General features: G+C 26.4%; 5 protein-coding genes across 5 annotated transcripts; 2 read left to right on the top strand and 3 right to left on the bottom strand.

The window, feature by feature from the left end:
* Positions 1–350: 350 nt before the first annotated feature.
* Positions 351–470, top strand: CLUP02_18331 (uncharacterized protein; the record flags this gene model as incomplete). Its single annotated transcript, XM_049297233.1, has 1 exon — positions 351–470. The coding sequence occupies one exon, from the start codon at positions 351–353 to the stop codon at positions 468–470; it is 120 nt and encodes a 39-aa protein (XP_049138457.1).
* Positions 471–7,082: 6,612 nt separating this feature from the next.
* Positions 7,083–7,244, bottom strand: CLUP02_18330 (uncharacterized protein; the record flags this gene model as incomplete). The annotated part of the gene is made up of 1 exon (XM_049297232.1): positions 7,083–7,244. A coding segment is annotated over one exon (162 nt), but the record flags the coding sequence as incomplete, so codon positions are not given.
* A 4,168-nt stretch (positions 7,245–11,412) lies between these two features.
* CLUP02_18329 (FluG domain-containing protein) lies at positions 11,413–11,703 on the bottom strand (the record flags this gene model as incomplete). The annotated part of the gene is made up of 2 exons (XM_049297231.1): positions 11,413–11,494; positions 11,558–11,703. Coding segments are annotated over 2 exons (228 nt in total), but the record flags the coding sequence as incomplete, so codon positions are not given.
* Positions 11,704–19,860: 8,157 nt separating this feature from the next.
* CLUP02_18328 (uncharacterized protein) lies at positions 19,861–20,040 on the top strand (the record flags this gene model as incomplete). The annotated part of the gene is made up of 1 exon (XM_049297230.1): positions 19,861–20,040. A coding segment is annotated over one exon (180 nt), but the record flags the coding sequence as incomplete, so codon positions are not given.
* Positions 20,041–23,315: 3,275 nt separating this feature from the next.
* On the bottom strand, positions 23,316–23,561 carry CLUP02_18327 (uncharacterized protein; the record flags this gene model as incomplete). The annotated part of the gene is made up of 2 exons (XM_049297229.1): positions 23,316–23,433; positions 23,482–23,561. Coding segments are annotated over 2 exons (198 nt in total), but the record flags the coding sequence as incomplete, so codon positions are not given.
* Positions 23,562–26,300: the final 2,739 nt, after the last annotated feature.

Raw genomic sequence — 26,300 nt, 5'->3', positions numbered from 1 at the left:
TCTTCCCGCTAATAAATATATTAAAAGCCGGTTTTAGCTACCCTTATAAAAAAGCTACGATATAGTTTAAAAAACTAATAATTATAGAATAGATTTAGATACGGCTCTACTACTACTTAGTACTTAACGCGTTCGTACGGTATACTTATTTAAAAAGGGATATATTAAGTAGAGTAAAACGATAAAATAATAATAAATTAGACTTATTATTTATTTTATAGTACGTTAATAATATAGTGCTATCGCAGTTCGTGCTTAATAAATTATAGTTTCTCGTTAGTAATAGCTAAAGAAAAGGGATAGAACTAACGAGAATTATAATAAAACGGTTAAAAATATTATATAGCGTTATGAGTAGATACGACGACGGTACGGGGCTAATATATACGTCTAAGTTCGCTTTAAAAATAGGTTCTATAAATACACGTCTTCTAATAAGCACAATTTCCCTAAATCTCGTAATAAGTTAGTAAGTTTAATTATATTAGAGCCCTTTAAGGCCACTTCTAAAGCTAAGGTTTAAAAAAAAACGATCTATCCGGTTCCGGTAATAAGATCGCTACTAGACTATATAAAAAGAAGATCTCAAAATAACGTTAAAAGTTAATCTAGCGTAAGTAGTAGTTAAGTACGATAATATAGCTATTCGGTAGAGGATCGTAGTTATATTAATATCCATTTTTTTATATATCTACTATACCGCCCGAATTAGTATATACTTAGTATATCACTCTCCTTATATACTCTAATCCTTATTATCTTCTTAAGAAAAGTAGTAGGCAATATACTTATAATATTACACTTTAAATTAACTTATTACTTTTTATTAGTTTTATACCGCTTCGCGGTTTATAAGAAAATATAAATTAAGACCCATTCGCTCATATATTAGCTAAGACATACTAGTAATTAATCCGTCTAAGTCTTTTAGCTAAGTCTATATAAACTATATAACTATAGTAATTTTAAATACCTTAAGTATAAGGTAGTCCACCCCGAAGGAATCTCTACTTCTACTTAATAATAGAAAGGCGCTAATAAATATAAGTTAGTAAAACGATTATAATATAATTATATTAAACTAGCGAGGTATATAGCTCGTGCGTTAATAGGCCTTTTTATATATATAATATACATATATAGCGCACGTAAGTTATAATATAACGACGCCTCTTTTTAAATAGTCTAGTTCATAAAAAGACGACTTACTTATTAATAAGGACGCTAGGGATTACTTAGCGATATAATAAGATCCGTTCTATACTATAGGCTAGTTAAAACACTTTCCTATTACTTTCTTATTACTTTTTAACTTTCGAAAGACTAAATATATATTTTATTGCCTATATTAATTAAAGATATTATAAGCTAAATAAGAGATACCGAGGATTTAGCTAAGTTTTTATAGAAGAACGTGCTAATAGAGAATAAGAATACGCCGAGGTAGTAGAATAATAAACCTAGCCTATTTTACTTAATAAATATATCCCTATTTATTATTCTCTAGCTTTTATTAAACCCATTATTAAAATAGACCGTAAACTAACTTCTAAGGGCTTTATTATAAATCCGTAAAATAGGTTATATCTCGCTAATTTCTATTTATAGCTCGACTTCGCGCTAACTAAGTATTACTTTTAATACCCTTTATTATACTCCCTTACTAACTAACGCTATTTCGAGAGTATATTATTCTTATTTAGCTAAGAAAGTAAGATCGCAAAGCGTAAGATTACTAATAAGAAGGCTATCGAGGGCCCCGTTAAAATAATTATAAATAAGTTTAAAAAAGTAAAAGAAGTTTAAAGCGTATTTAATTTAATTAACGGACTCGTTTTTAAGAACTACTTATATATGCTTAGTAACGTAATAGCGGATATTATTAAACATAACCTCTTATTAATACCTCCCTTTATAATATATAATAATAAGTTAATCCTTACTAATTACGGGCCGTTAGATCTACGTTTATTATATTAAAAATAATAACGACTCGAGTAGCTCTTTAATACTTTATATTCCCGAGTATAAATTACTATATTAATTTCTTACGTAGTACTTATATAGTACTTATACTTAATAAATATATACGAAGAAGTAATAAATTAGAAAACAATATTAATATTAATTAACCTAAACGCGCAATTCTAGTATTATATAGAGAGGCTTACTATAGCTACTATTATATATAAACCTATTACTAACGATTAAAGGCTTATTTAAGCACGGTTTATTAATAATAGGTAAGGTAATCGTGTTCGTAAGGCTTAACTAGCGCGAGTCCGAGACGCTTTTTTTTTATTTAATAGAGCCTTTTATAGAGGTAAAAGCCTACTTTAAGTATACCGACCTCCGAACGGTAGTTACTTAATACTTGGCCTTTAGTTTAATTACTCTCGGCTTACTAAGTAAGAGGTATAAATACTACTATCCCCGGCTATTTATTACGGTCTCCTATATTTACGCGTTATACCCGGGGGAAGTGGGATCCGGGTAGGGTTTCCCCGTTTATCCTTTCCGTAAGTATTCGTTCTTCCCTATCTAATAATAACCCGGATCTATAAGTAAAAAAGACTATAGTTTACTAAGTAAAAACTATACTATACGTAATAACGATATAACTAGAGTTATAAGCTAGGTATAATAAGAATAAATATTATATATAAAAGATCTAAAGATAGTAGCGTAAAACGAATAGTTGCTACCTAAATTTAGGTATTATTATTTTAAATACTAAGAGTTAGTACTCTAAATATCTAGTTCGTTAGTATTATTTAGTTTTAATGTTAGGCCCGTGAGGTTAGCCTCTTACGGCACTTTATAATATAATAAGAGGCTAATATATAGTATACTACTAGCGTCATTTCTATTAGATTTTTATACTTAGTAAAGTAGGCTTAAGAATATAAAATACCTTAGAAGAGCACGTCCCTCTGCTCTATTAGTATCTAGTCCTTAATTTAGATACTTTTAAGTTCTATTATCGTTTAGTAAATATATTTTTATTAAAGCCTTATTACGGTATATAATAAAGTATTTGTTAAGGTTAGTATACTCTATACGTAGATATAGGTAGAGTAGATACGAGTAAAATTATGACGCTAGTAATTAGTAAGTAAAGTACTATAAACGCGATCGTGCCTTAGTATATTTACTTAGTTAGCTAGGACTATTCGGTAAATAGTAATGGTTAGGTTTGATCGAAATGCCTTAATATACGTGTCCTATTATTATAGGGCGGGGGTTAATTCTATATCCGGCTATTAATACTCGTTCGTATATATAATTTAAATAATTTTACTACCGTTTTACCTCGTTAGATTCGTAGAGGTAATAACTTAAGGCTAAGTAGACTTTATACTAAATATAGTCCGTTATTATAATTATTACGGAATTAGTAGAGGGCTCTGTCTAGGACTTATAATAGTTATATTAATAAGTTAAACTCCTAGCTATATATTTATAAGTAGTATCCTACTAGCCTAGGTAACTTAACTAGCTAAAGCTTAGCGTATTAAGGTCGGGGTACCTCTATTTAAATAATTAACTAAATATACTATAAGTACTTAGTAAGGGTTTTCCCTTTAGCTTAATACTATAATAATTAATTAGTACGAGGGACGCGAATAGAGCTTAATAAGCTACTAAGATAATATTATAAAGAACAGAGCTTATATTTAGCCGTATTTATTGAAATAAGGATTACGGATATATAATAAACGCCCTAAATAAAGAAACGTCTTTTTAAATAGTTAAAAGGCGGGTAAATAGAAAAGCACGGCTAAGAGCGGTAAAAAATTAATATTAAGGGGGTAGAATCCGGAATTAAGAAGGCAAATAGATTTAAATAGCTAATAAAAAAGTATAGTAGAATTTTAAAAAAGAATAGTAAAAAAAAGAGTTTAAAATAGTAAAATAAAACCGGGGTAGTAAAATAAATCGAAGTTCGTTAATAAGTATAATAACTTATATAAATAGTAGAATTAAACTTAGTATAATAAAAACGCTAAACTAAGAATTAGATCCGCGAGGATAGTAAAAAAATAAGTAAGGTTAAACTATTTTAGGGGTAATAAAATTAATTTAGAGCGGGGGAAACTAAGTACTTATTAAAGATAATAAAGCCCTTTTCCCGTCCTTAGTAATATAAGTTCGGATAATACGAAATAATTACGATAATAGTTTTAGCGGATTTTTAAAAAAGCTCTTATATACGTATTATATATTATATATACCTTAAGAATTAAAAGCCGTAAAGGTAAACGAGACTAAATAGCTTAGAAATTACTAAATAGTAATACCCTTTCCTAACTATACTTTATATTCTAATAAAATAGTATAGGGTACTAGGATAGTATTTATTTTTATAAAATCCGATTCTTACTAATTCTTAGTATTTTATCGAAGAGTCGATCCTATATAGTACTTATTTCAAGGCCTTAATTACTTAGCTACTATTGAACTTTATACTAAATAGCTAATATACTTTTACTTACGTAGTCCTCTAGAACCCGAAATAGACCCCGTATACTTTCGACTACCTCTTTTAGCTAAAGCTCGTTATAAGTAAGTCGTAAGATAAGTCCTTAATAATTTAGCTACTCCTTAATATAAACTACCGTAATTTTTACAAATCCTTCGTACTTATAAGCTAGAAAAGCTATATAGTTAGCTAGTTAAATCTCGTTTTTAAGTTATAAAATACGGTTTGAGAATTAGAAACCTTATTAGTATTAATACTAAGTATTAACTACTTAGCGCGGGGGGGGGGAGGGGGTTACCTCCGTTTTAATAGTTAAATAATAGCCCGATAGAATTCAATTTTATTATTAATTATTTATAATAATAGCATTCTAAAGAGTAACTTTCTAGCTATATAATCCGGGTATAAGTAAGTTAACTAAGTTTTATCTTTACTTAAACGTTAAGGAGTTTTATTAAAAGCTAAATTAGTAATATTAGTAAAGGATTAAGAATTAAATAGCTAGCCTTAGGTAAATTAACGTTAGATCGATAGGAGACTAGATAACTAAGGTATAATTACTTTATTTAGCTAGAATTAATAAAGGATACGACGCACCCCTAAGGCCTATTAAATTAGGCTACGGGAGGTATTATAGCTAGTATTCTTTTATATTATATAGTAAAATTGCTGAGGAGGACTATAGTTTAGAAAGTAGCTAGGCGTTTTAACTAAAATAGTAATATTCTCCGTATTTTAAAGTACTAGACCTAAGTAGTACTTAACTAGCTAAAAAGCTAGGGAGCCTCTTATATATACTTTGTTTACGTAATATAAGTATAAAAATTCGTATTTACTAACTTAATATAAGCCTATAGTAATGCTATTAGCTAATATCTTAGCTACGGTACCGGTAGAGAGCCTGCTTATAATTACTATAGTATTTATATAATAACGCCGAATATAATGGGATAAAGGCTATTAGCTAATTTTATATTAACTAATATACTAATATAAATATAGCCCCCTAGTAGAATAAGGTAATTACGTTTATATATATATATTTATAGCTAGTAAGAGGGTTACGTTTATAACGGTTTATTAATATTAGACGCTTCGTAAGCTATTTTCTTATTACTATTCCTAGCTTTTATAAATATATAAGCTAATAAGAACCTAGAACGGTTCTTTAGAACCCTCGAGTAAAAAGTCTTATACTTTCCTAGCTATATTAATGGCTATTTTTTACTATTTAGCGTTTCTATATCTCGATACATAACGTACTATAGAGTCTAGCTCTTTTATAAATCTTTCGTTCCCTTAGCTATTTAATATAGTTAATTTCCTTAATATCCCCCGCTTTTTATTTTTATTTTAATAGTTCGAACTAAGTAAACTAAGAAGTAAGTAGTAGCTAAATTCCGCCCGCTTAAAGTCTATTATTATAATACTTTTACTTATTATACTCTTATTACGTAATATATTATATAATTTTACGTCGCTATAAAGAATACTTAATTAATATAGATTTTAATACGCTTAGGTAACTGCGTTAATATCTACGTTAATTACTTAATTAGTAGAGTTAAATAGAGGTTTTTTAGCCTAACTAAGAAATAAGATATGCTTATATATACTATTATCGTAGTATAACGGTAGGGTTAAATTAGTCCGCCCTAAGTAAATGGGAATATATTTACCTTAAATTAAGCGGAGTTTATTATATATATTCTTTTTTATAATAAAAGAGGGCTAGGTCGAGTATCTTAACGCCTTTAGTAATAAGAGTATAGCTATAAGAGGATATCCTAACTTTAAAGAGTATATTAATAGAGCTAGATAGGTAAAGTAGTACGACGTTAGTATTATAACTACGGTCTTTAGCTAATTAAACGCGGATAAGTTAGAGGAAATCTAGTTAATTAAGGTACTAATATCCGTAATTTTAAAAATTTAGGTAGCGTTTATCTAGGGGCTAGCCGTTTACTAATCTAAGTAGATATTATAATATATAAAACTAACGATCCTTAAGGTTTATTTACTTCCTTTAGTTATAATATCGGTGCTCCTATACTTATTTACTAATCGAGCTTATACTCGACTTTATAAGAGCCTTTTTATTACTAAGGATTAATTATATTAGCGTTAATAAAAGAGGAGTTCCTTTTTTATTATTACTACTATTATCTTATTACTTTATATTATTATTAAATTACTTATACTAAGACCGTATTTAAATTAGCGAGCGTTTAAACCCTCACTAGCGTTAAGGTTTATATAAAGAGATGCGCGCCTCCTTACCCTTATGTACTATTTCGGGTATATTTCTTAGTACGTCGTCGTATTTTATAGCCTAGGTATTAAGACTTATAGTAATATTATATTAGGATTATAAGAGCGGGTTAGTACGTAAAGCTTAAAGGATAAAAGTAAAGACTTATATAATAGCTATATTATAAAGCTTATTTTTATTATTATTATTATTAAAAATATCTAAGTTAAGTACGCGTACGGAATAGTATATAATAGTAAGATCGTTCGGAATATATAAGAAGACGTATACCTTTCCTATATATATATATTTATACTAAATACTTTTACCAATTATATACGAAAAGAGCTAGGTTGCGATAATAATAATAAGCGATCTTAACGTAAACCTAAACCCCTTACTATTTTTATTTATTATATTACGTTCGGGTTTAATTTTTAACTTTAGATCGGTAATAACCTCGTTACGTCGTAACTTATATAGTACCTTATACTTAATTACTAAGGCCGGACTATTTTACCTATTAAAAGTACGGTATATATAAAACTAATCTACTTAATTACCCTTGCCCCTAGCTCTTTATTAGGGCTTACGGCTTAGTAACCTTAAGGGAATTACTATAGCGTTAATATTATTTTACTTAATAAATAATTACTTTATAAGCTTAGATAGGGCTTTATTTATCTAACTAAGGTTTATATAACTCTTAAAAGTTACGGTTTTTTATAAGCCGATATTACTTTAGAGTTACGTATTACTATTTACTTTATTAATTAGTTTTTAAACCGCGTTCTTAACCGTATTATTTTAAAAGTTCCGGAGGCTAGTCTCGCTATTAATCGGGCTAATTAGAAATATAACATAGTCTAATTAATATAGAAATAGAAATATAAGCCTCGAAACGAACGTATTAGAATTTAAAAGTTAATCTTATATCTCCTATTACCTCGTTACGAAGTTATCTTATAAAACGATTTATTAAGGAAAAATCTAGCTTATTAGATTAGTTATATCGCCTTGCGTAGTTAAAGTACGATTAGTTATTATTTTAATAATAAGGCTAAGTAAGTAATAAGATACGAGATAATATAAAAAGGTCTATAGTTATACTGCCTTTATAAATTCTTTAGCCTACTTGCGTCGGTACTATTTTTTATTATAAAGTTACTACGCTTTTAAAAACTATTATTATAGTTTTACGAGTTTATTTTTTATTATAATCCGATATAAGTATAATATAAACTAAGCGATTAGTAAATTCGACCCTTAAGTCTTAATAATCTAGATTATTTAGATATATTTCGTTAGGTTTAGTCTATATTGCCTTAATAACTATCGTACCCTAAATTTAAAGTTACGTAAAAGAGCTATAATAAGTAGACTAAATCTATCCCTTACGTTAGCTCTTAATGAGCTTACTAGTACGTACTTATAAAAATAACTAAGTAAACTATTAGTACGGATTAATAAATACGTCTCGCGTTAGTCTATACGTTTTTTTATACATTTCTTTATACTACCGTAGGGAGTAGATATATCGTCTTTAGCTATTATTTAAATTTATAAATAGTCTAGCGAAAACTCCTATAACCTATATAATAGTAGTATAATATAAATAAACGAACTAAGATTATTCGAGAAGTATTATTTCCGAAGTAGTACTAAATAACCCTATCGTATCCCCCGTTATAAATCCTAAGATAATATATTTATTAATAAAGAGGTATTGGCCTTTTAAAAATAGCCGGATAGTATATAAAAGCTCTATTTTATTAAAAATATAAATAAAGTCTCCCTCCTTAGTTACTAGCGTTAGCTAGCCTAGCCTTCCGCTCTTTATATTACTAAACCGCTAGTATAGCTTTTTTAATATTATACTCTCGAGGAGATAGCTCGATTTAAGGCCCATACTTATTATTATAGTAAATAACTACTTACTATAGTTACTTTCGTAAGCCATAGCTTTATAAAGCTATATTTAAGTAACAAACTCTATCCTAACTACTACTAAACACTAAGGAACTTCTTTATTAATAAAAGAAATACTTAGTAATACGTTTTATAAAGCTCCTTCGACGTTAGTTACGCCCGAGGCCTTTATAATAAATAAATATTCTTTAAGCTATTCCTATCTCCGCTTTTATATCGCCTAAATATTCTTCTAAAAGGGTTATAAATCCTTATTAAATAATTTTTTAATAATACGAGCGTCGCCGAGACTTTTATTATTCGATTTAAAAAAGCGAACCCTATTGATAATATAGCCCCGTATCCCTAGGATATTACTATTATTATATAATACTATTTATAGTACCGTATCCCTAGATACGTTATAATTTTTATATTATTATATAGAGAACTAAGTAACTAAAGTACCCCCGTTCTTATTACTTATTACGCTTTAAATATTTAGTACTTAAGAACGTATCTAATACTTTAACGAAGTAAAGTAAACGAGAGACTAAAGTAACTTAAGATTTATATTATTAACGACGTAAATATATATAGACTATTAATAAACCTTCTTTATTAGGCTTCTATAGTTAATTAAATTAAAGCGGTCGGTATCGGATATAATACTTATTATTATAAAAATATAATTATAAAAATTAGCGTATTTAAATTCTTACGTCCTTATAATAAAAAATAATAAAAGTTACTTCTTTATACCCTCTATATACGTAAAAAAATAAAGCTCGTAATAAAAATAATCCTAATACCTTTTTACTAGCTTCGAGAGGATTAGGGTAGGTTTATATAAACTCCTCTATTATTTTCGGGCACTATTTAATAAAACTAATTTAGTAAACTAGCGTAGTTTATAAAAAATATAATCTATTAATTATTAACTTTAGCCTTTGCGATTTTACTAGCTCTTAAATAACCTACTTTTATATAAACTATTAATAGTTAAGTAAAGCTTAGATATATTAAAACGTAGTAGTTCGGTACCTACTAAACGCTACTTATAACGGCCCCTTAGCCCGACTTTTAATAATTAAGTCTAGGCTAGAATCTAATATACCCTAAGCTATAGCGAACTTACGTAGCTAGCTAAAAGCTATTTTAATATTATTTAATTCCTTACTAAGCTAAATAACTATAATAAACGTAGCGGCGTATATATTACTTATTATCTTAACTTACTAATTATACTCTAAAATATTATATTAATTATATCCTTAGTACCCCTTTAAAATAGTTTAGACTTTAGGATTATAAGTTAGTATCTTATTACGTTAAAAATATAAAATAGAAATATAAGAGGTAGTTATATATATTTATTTATATATTAATACTAAATATTTTATATAATCTAAACTAGGCCTAGCCTTATATCCTTTTAGCTATCCGTTTACGCTTTACTTTTTTTAATCGTTTTTATTTAACTTAGCTTAATATCTTTAATAAAACGTTATAAAGAATCTATATATGCTATCTAAACGTATTTAGTATTACGAAATTCGGGTTATTTTAGTATTAAGGATAGTTATATTAAATAAGATTACTATATTATATAGTACGCTCTCGTTTTATTAAATATTAGTTATTAAAGTAGTTATTTTTAACCGCTAGCCGGTAATACTTAAACGTCCGTTTTATTAGTAAAAGCTTATAATTTTTAATATAATTAGGGTACTAATTCGGATTAAGGAGTAATAAAAAGGGCTTAGGTTAAGGAGTCTTTTTAATAGTTAGCTTAGGTTAAAAATAAGTATAAATACGGTTTTATTTAACTATTTCTCTTTTATTATAAAATATAATTATTAAATCGATAGCGTTAATCTAAAGCTCTATAAGTTTATTATAAAAGTAGTCGGCTAGTTAGTAATAGAGGATATGGGCTAGTTTAGTACGCTTAGGGATCTAGAGGTTAATATTTAGTTTAATATACTCCTCGTTTTCTTTACCATTCGCTTACCTCTCGATATTTTATATTAAGTAGTTATAAAAATAATATTCGAAATACTTTTTTATAATACTCTTATTACGTTAATCCCGCTTTATACGTATCTCCTCGGTTAGCTTACGGATTTCGGTTTCGTTCTCTTTATTTTATATTTAGTATTAACTATCCTTTAACTCTTATTACTATTACTCTAGCTCTATAATTTCTGGATTAAGAAGTAAGTTCTCTTAGACCTCCTTAGGGACTATATTTCTTATTACCTAGGGATCGCGCGTAAGGCTAATATATATAAATATTTTATATATTTACTCCTTAGTTTCTTTTTTTAAAAAGGTATTTTAAAAGTTAAACTAGACGTTCTCGGTAAGGTATACGCTTTAAAACGTAGCGAACTTAGGATCGTAGCGTATTATTTAGTTATATATAGTATTAAACGTATTCTTTAAAATTAAAGCTTTAAATATTTAAAGTCCTTATAAATACTATTTACCTTAACCTATTATTTACTATATTTACTACCCCTTTTTAAGCAAACCGTAGTGTCTAGGCCTTTTTAAAACCTATATTAAGGCTCTATCGGCCTATATTATCTCGTAATTTAGAATAACTTATAGCCTCGTTAACGGCTAACGCACTATTATTAAACTTTCGAAAAATTAGAATTTTAAATATTAACTATTTCTATTATAAAGCTATAAACTAAACTAAACCCCTAACTTTTATTCTTAGTACTTAAGTTATATTTATTAGGCTTATTACGTTAAAAGCCTAGTTATAGAGCGCTAGAGCGATAATAGTACTAATAGTATAAAAAATAAGCCTTTTTATAAGCGTAAAGAAAAAGATAGTCTTATTTATAGTTAATATAAAAAGTACTTAAAGCGATTAGAGCCGCGGCGCTATATATACTTATGGTCTTAGCTTATTATTAGCTCTTTTATAATAAATAAACTTAATAACTATTACTAATATAGCTCGTCCTATTACTAAATAGCGAATAATTATTATAGGTATATCTTTATAATATAAGGCTTTCGGACGTCCCCGCCCGGCTATTTCTTATATTAGTAATCTATTAAAAAGAAGGGTGTTTTTATTTTATAATAATTAATTATTATAATTTACGTTCTCTACGTCTTTATTATACTTAAAATTAAGGGAATTAACGCCTTAGAGCTTAAAAATCTCGTCCGTGCTTTTATTTTTAGGTTTTTTCTTTTTAATATATACGACTTTAGCGGGCCGGGCGCTAGTATAATAAAAGAGCTAGTAATAACTAGCTAGCTAAGTACGCTACTATTTTAAAAATAAATATTTAGTAATTATAATAATAAGGGTCCTGCCGGCTATTTAGCTAAGTTATACCCTATTTATTTATATATTATATTTATAAAATAAGTTAACCCGGATAAGCTAAAGTAATAGATAATTATTAATATATCTAAGTCCTTATGTTCTTAGATTACTATATAATTAATAATATTTTAACGCTCTTACTTTAAGTAACTAGGACCGGGCCTTCTTCTATTTAGCTTATAATTATTATTATAAATAGTATATTAGATATAGTAATTATTTATTAAAGCTAATAGAGTATAATATACCGAGCGGCTATTATATAGAGAGTACGTATTTTAAAACCGGATATATAAATAAATACTTAATAAATATTACTAACTCTACTTATATTATAATAAACGAACCGCTCTACTTATAGGTCTACGGCTTTAATAATTAGCCTATTTCGTAATAAGGATTTAATTTAAAAAACGGCGGCGATTAAGGTATAATTAAGGAGAGTTTTAGGTTATTATCGACCTTTCCTAAGTAAATAACCGCTTTAAATAGTTAAGAAGCTTTATTTTATATTTTATTTACGTACGGTTCTATACTATATTATATTATATAAGTAGTAGTATCTAAATTTAAAATAAGATTATAATTAATAACTAAATACTTTAAAGAGCCGCGATTTAAAAATCCCTTCCCTTTTATATTAAAGCGATTTTTTAAATTTATAAGTAGTTTTTAAACTTAATATCCCATACGAACTAGGAATAGTATTAATACTTTACGAAACGTTTTTTACGTATATCCTCTAATAAGTTTTACTCCGTTTATAGACCTTATTTTTATTTTTATTCGTTTTAACTAAATATAAGCTATTATAATCTACTTTTTATATTTATTTATATACGCTATACCCCGTTATAATATAACCTTAGTATTTATATTAATACTCTTATTTTCTATCCCGCGCTCGTAGCTATATTCTTATTTTTATTATTAATTTAGAACCTTTTTAATATATTTTTAATTAAAAAATAACCGGTTACTATATTATCTAAGTCTATATATTAAATAAACTAAAGAGGTTTTATACCGGGCTAATTAGCTTTACTAAAGTCTTCGCATTCTACCTTTTTATTTATATTAATAATAAAATATATATTAAAAGTAACTTTTACTTTAGTAGTTTCCGTAGGACGCCGTGTTTAGCGTTTTTTATTATAAAATATAGCGTATAAAACTAAGCGAGCCTCTATTATAAATTAATAAAATAAAGGTCGGTTATTATTAATAACGTAGTATTAAAATTACTTTAATAATAACTTTAAAACCGGCGTATAGCAAAACGTTTTTTAGGGGCTAGATATAAGAAGCGCTAACTAAGGCCTCTTTATATAAGTCGATATAAAAAAACCTATTTATTTATAATATTAAAAGAATATAAAGTCTCTGGGGATATTATAGTTAATTAGTAACGCTTTAAAAATAAAAATGCTATTATTAAATAGTATTTATATTAAGTATTAGAATATTAATATTTAGCTTATATTTATAGTTCTTTTATTAAGAGCTCTCGTTAAAGCTATTACTAAATTAATAAATCGTTTTATTATTTAAAAACTACTCTCTTATTAAGTATATATATAAAAAAGAGCTCTTTTAAATTTACTTATTTAGCTACCTTTAGGTATATTAGAGCTAGATTAGTAACCTTAAAAATATAAAAAATAATATATTATATTTAAACGCTCTATATAATAATATAAGTAAATCGATAGCTTAAAGCGAAGAAAGCTTGCTCTATTTCCGACTTAGATCTTTATTATTAAAACTATATTAATTAGTTATAAATTAATAAATAGCGCGACTCGGCCCGCTTTTTAATAACTTCGTCCGTTCTACTCGTTTTATTTATAATAATTTTAAAAGCGCGGCGTATAATAATAAGTCTTATTATACTTAGTTATTAACTAGTTATAATTAAAAAGGTCCTCTTCGCTTTTTTATATTAAATACGCATAGCCGTCCTATTTAATAATATATAAATTATTATTATTATTAATTTCGTAATAGCTTATAATATATTAAAGATAGGATACCTAAGTAGCGTTATTTATTCGGGGTCGCTCGACGTATTCTTATTATATATTAATATACTGTCTATTTTTAAAAACTTATAAAGTTTAATAATTATTTAGCTAGTCCTATTTAAGGGTATTATGGATATTTATAACTATATTATAAAATATATACGCGCTATTTATAATAATATAAATAACTTCAATTACTTCGAGGTATAAGGACTAGGTTATATAGATTATTAAGCCCTGCTATATTTTTATATTAACGTAAATATATTTTAAAATGCGCAGTACTTTAAGTATATAATAATCTTTTTAGGGGAGTAAATTTATTAAAAATTAATAACGAGAAGTTAGGTTATAAATAGCGGCCCTCGGTAAGTACCCTAAACTTATATAAGTACGTAATTAGATATATATTTTTTAGTATTATAGAGCCGTACTTATATACTTTTACGTCTCGGAGTTAAATATATTTACTCTTTTTACTAATAAACGCCCTATTTCGGGCCCTAAACCCGGACTATTATTAATACTATAGCTCTAAATAGCGGGACTTAAATATAATACTACGTCCTTATAGTTTATATAGCTTTAAGTATATAGAAGTTAGAAAAATAGACTTTTTATTATAAAAAAGCTAACTTAGCTAGTTTTTATTAGCGCTATTTTTAATTAATACGACCTTCGTAACGAGCGGATATACCCCCCCCCCCCCCCCGGTCCTATTCCTACTCTTTTTATAACTATTTTATAAAAAGGTTTTTAAGAGCTCCGCTATATTTATTCTAAAACGAATACGTATCTCTAATACTACCTTTACGTTATTATTAATATTCATAAAATTAGCTATAGGCTATTTAGTTTTTATAATCTCTATATTAATATAACTACGGCAGAACTTAATATAGTTACGTTACGTTTATTATTAGCTTCTTATTTAAGGCTATTATACCCTTTATATATATATAGCGTATTAAGTATTATATAATTAGTATTTAGGTATATTATAAATATATCGTCGGACGTTATAGGGTCGGTGCTAGTTTTATTATATTAATAAATACTATTAATAATACGTACGCTACGGTTAAACTTATATATATTAATACGAGCTTTTATAAGGCTATGTTTATTCTTTGCGGATCGAATAGCCTCCTCTCTTATATTAAGTTTATATTTATTAAAGAATAAATCCTTAAAGAGCTATATTATTAAATAATCTAAAGGAGGGACGACTAGATTAAGTATAGATTTTATGTTATTTAAATTAATTAAGTAGACTATAGTCGTATACTTAAAAACGATAAAACCGATATAAACGTTAGCTTATTAAAAATATAAGACTATAGAACTTATATACTTACGTAATTATAAAATATTTAATATTTAATTAAAATAAATACTATCTAAAGTAGTAAACTCCTTCTTAAGCTATGTACCGTACCGTATTCTTTTATTAAGGAGTTATTTTATATTTACTAAATATAGCTATTTACTTAAATACTAATATTACTAACTAGGCCTTATTAATAATATATCGCAAAGGACTAGTTCGTTAGAAATTATTATTATAATTTTATACCTTTCGCTCTTAATACTATATTTATTTTATTAATAGCTCTATATTCCTCCCCTAACTATCTTAGCTTACTATACTAATATTATTTCTGCGGGGTACTCTTTTTTTTTAATTAAAAAACTCTTATAATTACCGGCCCGGGCTAGCTCTCTTTTGCATTTTATAGTATATATAAAACGCCCGTTTTTATTAAACTAATACCGTTTTTTAGTATTTCCGTAACGAGTTATATAATTACTCTTAGTAACTTTTATAAAAACTATAATACGGTAGCGTTATTACTCCGAAACGTTACTTAAAAATAGTACGAATATAATACGTAAAATATTTTTAATAACTTCGGTTTTTACGTTAATAAGCTAATTATACTCTAGTAGTCTTATACGTTTATAAGCTACGCTAGCTTATTAATAATATTAAATAATATTATATTATTTATCCTAGCGCTATATTATAATAAGACCGACGCTATTATAAGGTTTTTATAATATATAAAAAGCGTATAATTAAGACTCGTCGCGCTATATAAATTATACTTATTAATTTTTAAAAGTTTTTAAAAAAGTAATATCTTAGCTTTTTAATAACGTTACGTTTATACGAGTTTTAATAAGAGAGGCCTTATTTAGTTATTATAAGCTAATATATATATTATTATATTTAAGTTAATACCCGACTTAATAAAAAGATTAATAAAGTATTTTTTTACTACGGCCGTCTTACTAGCTATTTCTCTAACCCCGGCTAGGAGGGTTAGCTTAAGCAGGTCCTATTTAAAAATATAGAGCGCCGGGTCGGCCCCCTTAATTAAAATATTTAGCTTGCTTATAGCGTCCGCTCTGGCCTTTAATAATACTAAAGTAGTAATAAATATACTATTTTTATATACTATATTAAGGGCTATTATGCGCTATATATTAATTATTATAAGTTAGTTTATATTTATACCGAACCGCGCTAAGTAACTTATAATTATATTTAATAATAATAATAATAGGGAGTAAATTAATAACGTATTTCCGTTTTTATTAGCCTCGTTTATATTTATTTACTTCTTATTAATAAAATACGTAATTACTTTAATAAGCCCGGTAGCGGCTATTTAATAAAGGGCGTTAATTTTAAATTTTAAAAACTTAAGCCGTGCGCCCCGCTAAAAGAGAATTATAAACGTTTTAATATCTCTATTTAATAAAAATAAAAAGATAGGAGTACGTAGCTTATAGTCCGGGGCCCTGTTAATATCGGTATTATAATTAAAAAAAAACGAGATAATGTTAAAATAACTTTTTAAAGCGGCTAAATAGAGGGCCGTAATAAAAAAAGGGCTATGTTAATACGTCTCGGTTATATATATAATAACCGGTCTATTATAATTAGCGCCGGCTCGGTAAGTATATTAGAGCGTAGTAAGGCCTATTTACGTATTTATATAATTAATAATAATAATAAAAATAGCGGAGTTTTACCCCGATTTAATATTACTTTAATAAAACTTAAGATTAAAAAACGAATACTAAGCGCGCGAGTATTATATAAACTTAAATTAAATATAAAGTTCGTTATAATTAAAAATATACTACGCTACGTTTAGGGAGATCGGCTTTATAAAAATAGGTTTTATACTAAGTAATATTAATAATTTTAAGTAAAACGACGTAGCTTATAATAAATAGTGCGGTATTATAAAACTATAAAGTAATTACTTAGTTAAACTTATCGGCTTTATATTTAATATAAGAATCGATATCCTATTCTAAGGGATAGCTCTCTACGCTAGAACTATTTTATTTATATATTATAGGCCCGTAATTAATACTCTAATCTAAGAACGTTCTTAACTTCTACTACTTAGGCGCTATAATACTTTTTATTTCTAGCTTATTTAAGTATAAGCTAAAAATAACTTTATAAAACTAAAATATTAAGTTATTTAGAAGAGCTCTTATAGCTACGGTAGGGGTTAGCTTAGAAATCGGACGTTTAAATAGTTTTTATATTTATTTTAAATACTAAACCTATCTTAGTTTATTATTAATAATTATTAATTATAAAGTTAATAAAAGCTATAAATATCGCCCGTAACCTCGAGTACTTTTAGTATCCGAGAGACGTAACTAACTTTTTAAAAATAAAAATCTATTATTATAAAAATATATTTACGTATATTATTATATTACTTATTAGCGAACTCTACGCTAGGCTTTTTTAAATAACTAGCGTTAATACTTAGGAACTAGAGGTAAATATTCTTAATAACGTAATTAGAGGCCTTTTTATATATATAGGAACGTGTTTTTTTTATAAAGTCTATTTTTTACTTAGTTAGAAAGCTATTACTATTTTATTATAATAGGTCGTTTTTAATAACTAGGATAAGAACCCCCTATTATAATAAGGATATTATTTATAAGCTAGGGACCCTTTTTAATATTTGTTTTAGTTATTATAGAGCGCTGATTCTAGTTAGAATTTCTAATTATATACTATTTACTTATTTAGACGCTTTTTTTATAAACTAAACTAAAGCTAACCCTTATAAACTACTACTTAAATAACGTTTATATTTAGTTTTAGCCCTTTAGTAGCCGGGGTATTAATTTTAAAGTATAGCCGAATTAGTTTTTAGCTATATAACAACGGTATTTTTTCTTAATTTAGTTTATTTATTAACTTAAGACCCTCCGCGCCCAAGAGATAAATACGCTTAAAAGAGATCTTTTTAAGTAATAGGGCGTTACGTTATAATAAATTTATTTACTTAGTATATTTATAATACGTAATTTAAATATTTTATAATAAATGTTTAGTATAATAGAATTATTTATAACTATTATACGTTTAGAGCTATATTTAGTATTCTTATTTTTAAAAAATACCTTATTAAGTAAAGCGTCTTTAAGAGGGTATTTTTTATAAATTTATATATTTACTTTTCTAAGCTACGACTCTAACGAAGAGAGTAATAATACTAAATAAAAAAAGGGCCTTTTATAAAACGATCCGCGTTAAGAAATAAGCTCTATACTTAGGATAACGTCCCTAGATATTATAATTAAAATTAAGACCGCTTATTTTATAGCGGCTCGGTATTAACTAAATAAAAGGAATAAAGTAATATCTTTATATAAAATAGTATACGTTTATAAAAAAGCTTTTAAAAAACGGTCGCTTTATCTTAAAATAGCTAGCTACGATAATACGATTATTATTAAGTTTTTTAAATAGAATTTAAATAGTCTTAGCGTAACGTTTTTTAAGTACGGAATTTTTAAACTAGACTTACTTATTATATAAGGGTATTATAGCCGTTATATATATAATACCGGATATTATTATAAAATATATATATAGAAGTATTTTATATATTTAATATAATATACGCTTATTAAATAAGAATTTCTATTTATAATTTATAGCGGATTTATTAATAAAATACGATTTTTTAATTATTTAATTTATATTTAAGTACTAGTACTAGATTATGCACTATCCTATATACCTTTCGCTTATTTATATTAGTTTATAGCTATTTTTACGTACTATATTATCGAATTATATTCTTATACTTTATTATATAATATATATAGCCCTTAAATAAGATCGTTTTTTTAAAACGACCGGGGTAAGAAGTATAAGTAGCTAAATATAAATCTAGTTAATAATATTAATAGCTATATATAGTTATAAGTATATATTACTCCTCTTCTATATACACGCTCTTCTATATACACGTTTAATATTTCTAAAGCTAAAAGTTATATACTTACTTATTTAATAATAAAGCGTCGATCCCTATTTAGTATATACCTCCCGTCCTAAGCTAACGGTTCTAGCTTTAAAATTAACTTCTTAAATAGCTATTAGAACTTAGAAGTTAGGCTTACTTATATCTAAATTTCTTATAAATAAATAGAATAAAAGCTAATCTAATTACTCTTATAAGATAGTTATAATAAAAGCCTAGGATATTAACGACCGTAAAATAGGCTTAAAAATAACTCTATTATTATATATACCTCGTATATTTATATAATATATTTATTTAAAAAGGGATATATTAAAAAGAGTAAAACGATAACTTACTTATTATTATATAATATAATATAATATTATATTATATAAACTATATTAAAAACCTTAATTTTATTATTATAATACAATAGAGTTACTATTTTACTTATATACTTAGAACTTAGCTAGTGCTTATCGTAGTCCGTATTATTTAATAAACTATTATAGCTTCTTATTAATAAATACTAAAAAAAAGGGATAGAACTAATAAGAACTATAATAAAGCGGTTAAAAATATTATATAACGTTATAAGTAAATATAACGATAATATAGAGCCGACGTATACGTTTAAGTTTATTTTAAAAATAAATATTATAAATATACGTCTTTTTCTAAGTACTATTTTCCTAAATCTAGAGCTGAGTTAGTATATTTAATTAGATTACCGTTTTTTAAAGCTATCCCTTAGGTTAATATTTAAAAAAAAAAAAGGCTACTTAGTTTTAATAAAGAGGTCGCTACTAAATTATATAGAAAAAAAATCTCGTAGCGAAGTTTAAAATAAAAGTAGAGTGCATAGCTATTAAGTACTAGAATATAGCTATTTAGTAAAGGAATATAGTTATAATAATACTATTTTATTTTTAAACTTATTATTATAATAGACTAATTTCTAATTTATTACTATCCTCACGTCTTTTAGTTCTTTTTTTTAAAAAACTAGTAACTAGAATTACTTATTATATTTTAAAATAACTGCTCTACTTATATACTTATTATTACGTTATCGTAGTTTTTAAAGTTAATAATACCGCCTCCCCTCTCGTAACCTATTTATTATTTTATTATATACTATATATTAACCTCCCCTTAATCTCGTCCTTACTAACTAAATTACTAATCGTCTTCCTTAGCTAAATAATAGAGTATAAGACCTTAATATATATAGACCTAGTACTAGGCCCGACTATAGGCAAAATCTATTTATAAGGAACTCTTATTATATTATATTACTTAAAATAAAATAGCCCCCTTCTTTTAATTAATAATTAGCTATAATATACTAGTACTTAATTAGCTTTAATAGCTTTATCTAAGGTTATCGGATTTCTAATTTTATAGTTTTTTAATATTATAAAGTTATAAAGTAATCTCTTTATTTATTTAATATAAGAAAAGCGCCGATAGATATACGTAAGTAAAATAGTAATATTATTATTATATAAGATCGGTAAGATATATAGCTCGTGCGTTAATAAACTTTTATATAGCTTTATTATAAGGCGTACGTAATTTATATAAATATCGCTTCTTCTTTTTAGATACTTTTTATTAAATAGGTTAGTTACTTAGCGACGTAACTAGGCCTATCCTATTAGCTAATCTACTTTCTTTTTTATACTATTTAGTATTTAAATACTATCTTTAAATCGACCGCGTCTATTATAAAGACCCCTTTAAAGTTAATATAATAAGGGATAGAACTTCTATCTAGTCGGTAATAAACTATAATACTAAGTTAATAATCGCGTTAGAGGGATGCTATAATAAATTATATTATATAGTATATAAGAACTAGTAATAATAGGTAGATACGAGATAAAACCCGGCTTAAACTTAGCTAAGTAAAAACTCTCTTACCCTTTTTTAATAAATAAGACCTAATAGTTTTTATTTAATAAATATACTTTAGGGGGATAGTATTATATTATACTAATATTATAGGCCTTATATCGTAGCCTAACGACGAATAATAGATATTATAAGTAAATAAATAATAGGATAATAAAAATACGATAAAAACTTAAATAGGCTCTAAGTAATAGAACTTTATTAAGTAAAATTAAGGGGCGGTAGAAAACTTTAATAAAATTCTTAAATTAAATAAAAAAAAGAAGTTAAAGTGGCTAAGGTAGTAGAACTTATTTAAAACTTTACAATAATTAATAAAATCCCCTAGAGCTAATAGAATTAAACTAAAGTTAATAAAATTACTAAAAGAGGGAAAAGGGCTAATAATAAAAAAGTAAGAGAGCTTATTAATAATATAAAGATAGTAGAATTATTAAATCTATAAAGTTATAAATTATAAGTAAAGATTACTAATAGAAGTAGTAGAACTAATCTCGTATTAATAACGCACTTTTTATTATTATATAATAAAATAATAATTATTAACTTAATAGCTTATTATAATACTCTCTTTTATATCCTAAGGGTTAATTTATAATAAATAGTTTATAACTATAGATTCTATTTATTATAAGAGTACTATAATATTACTAAGGTTTAGTTTTTATAAATAGCGCGGTTAAGCTTCTAATTAAATAATACGTTTTAGTACTATTTAATTACTTCAATATATATTTATTATTAAACTAATTTTTAAATAAACCCTTATTTTATTTATTTATAACGTACTTTATTCTTACGTCTTTATATAACCTAGACTATAGTCCTAAATAAAACCCTATACTTAACTTATATATAATTCTAAAAAGTATTTAATAATTCTATTTTTTAAAAGCGTAGCTTATCCCGATACTAAGGATAGTTATATTAAATAACCCCGCCGTTTATTATAATACGCTCTCGTTTTTTAAAGTATTAGTTATTAAAATATTTATTCCTAATTATTATCTAATAGTACTTAAAAGTCCGCTTTTCTAAAAGAAGCTACTTATTACTAATATAAATAAGATATTATTTCGTATTTAAAATAAAAAGAACCGTTATTAATAAATAAATATTTTTTATAATAAGTAGTTCTGCGCGAGCCCGTAGCTAAAGGCGATCCTATTTAGCTAATTCTTTTTTATTATATAAAACTATTATTAAGTTTATAGCCTCGATCTTTTATTATAATATATCGTTTTATATTTAATTATTAAATTAATAGTATAAAATCTTGGCGAGATGCCTATATTTAGGAATCCGTAGGTCGATTTCTAGCTTTATATACTCTTCTTACTCTTTATTATAGGCTTATACCTCGATATCCTATATAGGATAGTTATAGAAATAGTAATCGTAATATTCTTTAATAATATATAAATCGTATTAAGCTTTTATTAAGCGGATTTAGTTAATAAGTATATAGATCTTAATCTTTTTATCCTTATTTTTTATATAATATTAGCCGTTTTTAAGTTCTACCCGGCGTTATTATATTTTAATAATAGTGCGATTAGGTTTTAAGTTATTTTAAAGTTTTATAAGAACTATATTATTTATAGCGCGAGGGTTACGTATTAAGCTAACGTATATAAATAGTTTATATATTTAGTTTTTAATATCCTTTTTTAAAAATATATTTTATAAGTCGAAGTTAATATTTTAATTAATATAAGTATTATAAAAGGTTATAAATTTAGGATCGTAGTATATTATCTAATTACGTACGGCGTTAGGAATATTTTTTAGGATTACTTATTAGTTTAGTTATAATAAATAGATTATAGCTTAACTAACCGTTCGCTATATTTATTACTTTTTTTTACATAAAGCGTAAAGTCTAACGCTTTTTAAAGCTAGCGTTAAGACTTTACTAGCCTATATTATCCCGTAACTTAGAGTATAATATAGCCTCGTCTATTACTAGCTATATATTATAAATATATTAAAAAACGGGAGTCTTAAGTATAAATACTTTTTAACGTAGCGGGGTATACTAAGTAGGACCTCGTATTTAGGCTTATAATATTTAGGATACGAACGTTAAACTTATAGCGTTAAAGGCGTAGTTATAAAGAGCTAGAGTAATAATAATACTAATTATATAAAAAATAAGCTTTTTAGTTAAAATTAAATAGAAAATAGTCCTATAACTTATTAGCCCTCGGTATGTATATAAAAGGTTATTAATATATAGCTTCGGTTTATTATTTATTCTTTTATAATAAACGAACTTAATCGCTATTATTAATATAAGTATACTTATTATAAAGTACTAAACGATTATAAATAGGATATCCTCGTAATATAAAGCTTTTAAATAACTACGATTAATAATCTCTTAAAATAAAAGCTTATTAAATAATAGCGAGCCCTTATCCTTAGCTCTTACCTCGTTATTACCCTTAATACTTTTTAAACTATTATAATACTTAGCGTTTATTAATTCGAGGCCTTAGGTTTTAAAAAGTTCATTTATAGACCTATCTTAAGGGTTTTTTTTTTTTTCTAAACGAGCTCGCTAGGCCGTGCTCTTATATAATATAAAATTTAATAATATTTAGCTAGTCAAATACGTTACTATTTAAGTTAAAAAATACCTATATTATAAGTAATATTAAAGGTTAAAATAGCTTAGAGGTCTTTTATACTAAGGACTAGCTTCTTATTTATATTTAGTATTTTTAAATTAAAATAGGGGACGATAACGCGGTTATAAAACTAAAGTAAACGTAGTTAGGGTAGGTATTAAAGTAAATAGGCTAGGCGTAGCTATTATATACTTTATATACTTTTTTTATATTATTACGGTTTATATAGTAGCTAGTAATAGTAATATGTAGCTATTAAAATTAATAAAAGTATACTCTTAAGGACCCTAAAGAGCGAAGGTTTAACCGCTCGCTAATATAAAAAAAAAACTTATTGTCGTTTTTTAAATAAGGTTATTAAGGGCCTCTTTCTATTTACTAAGTTTCTAATTAATATAATACCTAGCCTTAATAACTTTAATTATTAAAAACTAATACTTACTAAATAATATACCGCTTTTACTTTTTTAAGATCCCCTTAATATTAATTTTAATCTCTTATAATAGCTTTAATTAAATAAAGTTAATATCCTTAAGCTTATTACGGAGAGAAGTATATTACTTAGCTAATAAAAGTTCTGGCCGTTTAGTATTTTTATTCTTATTCTCGCGGTTAGTAAAGTACTTTAAGAACGTAATATTTTAATTTATTATAATAATTACCCGTCGTAATATTATATTAAGTTAATAATCGAGCGACCGATCGTTTTTAAAAAGCTATTAAATAGGTCGTATAATAATTTATTATTTTTAAGTAGTAATAAGGGAATAAGGTATTATTACTATTTAAAGTAATTATATATTATATTAATAAGTTAATTAAAAAAGCTAGAATAGTTTACTAAGTTAAAAATAATAAATAAATAGCTTTTATAAAAAGTATAAATAATTTTAAATAAGGTAGGGGATCTAGGCGCGTAAATTATATTAAAATTAGCTAAGCGTACTACTTTAATAAGAGAGTAGGATTTCGTAAGTCCCTGCCTTAAAGTATATAATACCTCGCTACTAACCGGCTCTAATAAATACCTCGTATTACTAAGGCCGCGTAAAATAGTAGCACTTTTTACTAAATCCGGTAGTAATAATAGCGCTTTTTCTATTTATAAAGTAAATATCGACCTTTTATAAGTAATAAAGGGCTACGATTATTTAATTCTATATAGTATTTAAAAATTACTTCTTTTTCTATTTATTTTTATAAAATTAATTAATATAGATCTCCTATCCCGTATAGTATTAAAAAGTTATTTTTTTGATATAGTAAAATACTTTACTAATTTATAATAATAAAATTTAATTACTAATTAATATTAGTCTCCCTATTATAAAATAATTAGTTTAAACTATAAGTTAATAAAAAGATTAATTAAATTATATAAATTTCTATATAATAAGTATAAAAAAGAGGTTCTAACTATAAGTTAGGCTAGCTATTATAATCGTAAATAGGGCCCCTAATTAGCCCCTGCGCAGTTGGCCGTATGCCGCGGTCGAATTAGACTTCTAATCCGATACAAAGACCTATAGTGTTATAGAAGCCTATTAACGACAATCAAGCAGCTATCTTGAAGAGAATAACAATTAGCTCGAGTCTAACGGCAATGTCAAATTTCCCTTGAACGGCTAACTCTAATACCTGCACCTTACATACCGGCATTTCACAAATGAAGTACTATGCCCCTCTTCACCAGACCAGACTCTCATGAAATCAGATTCAACGCCACAGCAGCAGTCTTGGCAACGGGCGCACAGCGGCCTCGGCTCCTTCAGCCGGTCCGGTTTCGGTATTCCAGCTCACTGGACAATCGTCCCGAAGTTGAACAGGATGAAAGTCGAAACCGGAGAACCGCCTGGGGATTTGTATACGCTCCTCCGCAAGTGGGGAAGGTTGAAACTATAGGGGTTCGTTTCACCAATTTGATTTTTCGAAGTTTGTGTCCGTTCGCCTAGAAGCTGTAAAGGAAGGACCAACTAGCGTCGAGAACGTGACCGACACCTCCGAAGGCTGCCACCATGAAAGCACTTTGTATGAAGTGATGGTGGGATGGAGACACCGTGATTGAGAGGATTGTAAGGTATCCGACGTGACGGTACTATACATTGGATACTCACTCTGACAACCAGTACTCGACACGAGCTTTGGTACCTCTCTTGCAATTTCTTTTTTAACGTACTCGTATTCGTTCGACAAGTGAAAGGTGACAGGGGAGCCAAGAGCTACATCCGTAACTCCCAACGTCTCCTGCGAGTCCATGGCATGCATCGCAGTTAGATCACAAAAGATGAAGTCTGACAAGTTAGCAGTAAGAAATTTGAATACTATGACAGACGGTCTCAAGCAATCTCATATCAGCGTAGCATTGGTTCGAGCGACAGTTGAGGATGGAATGAAGTCCAGATGGAGAGGAGTGAATAGGGGG

The sequence above is a fragment of the Colletotrichum lupini genome, chromosome 10 (genome assembly GCF_023278565.1).
Source record: "Colletotrichum lupini chromosome 10, complete sequence".
Classification (NCBI taxonomy): domain Eukaryota; kingdom Fungi; phylum Ascomycota; class Sordariomycetes; order Glomerellales; family Glomerellaceae; genus Colletotrichum; species Colletotrichum lupini.
The sequence above is the reverse complement of the archived record's forward strand: the minus strand, read 5'-3'. Positions and strand labels throughout refer to the sequence as shown.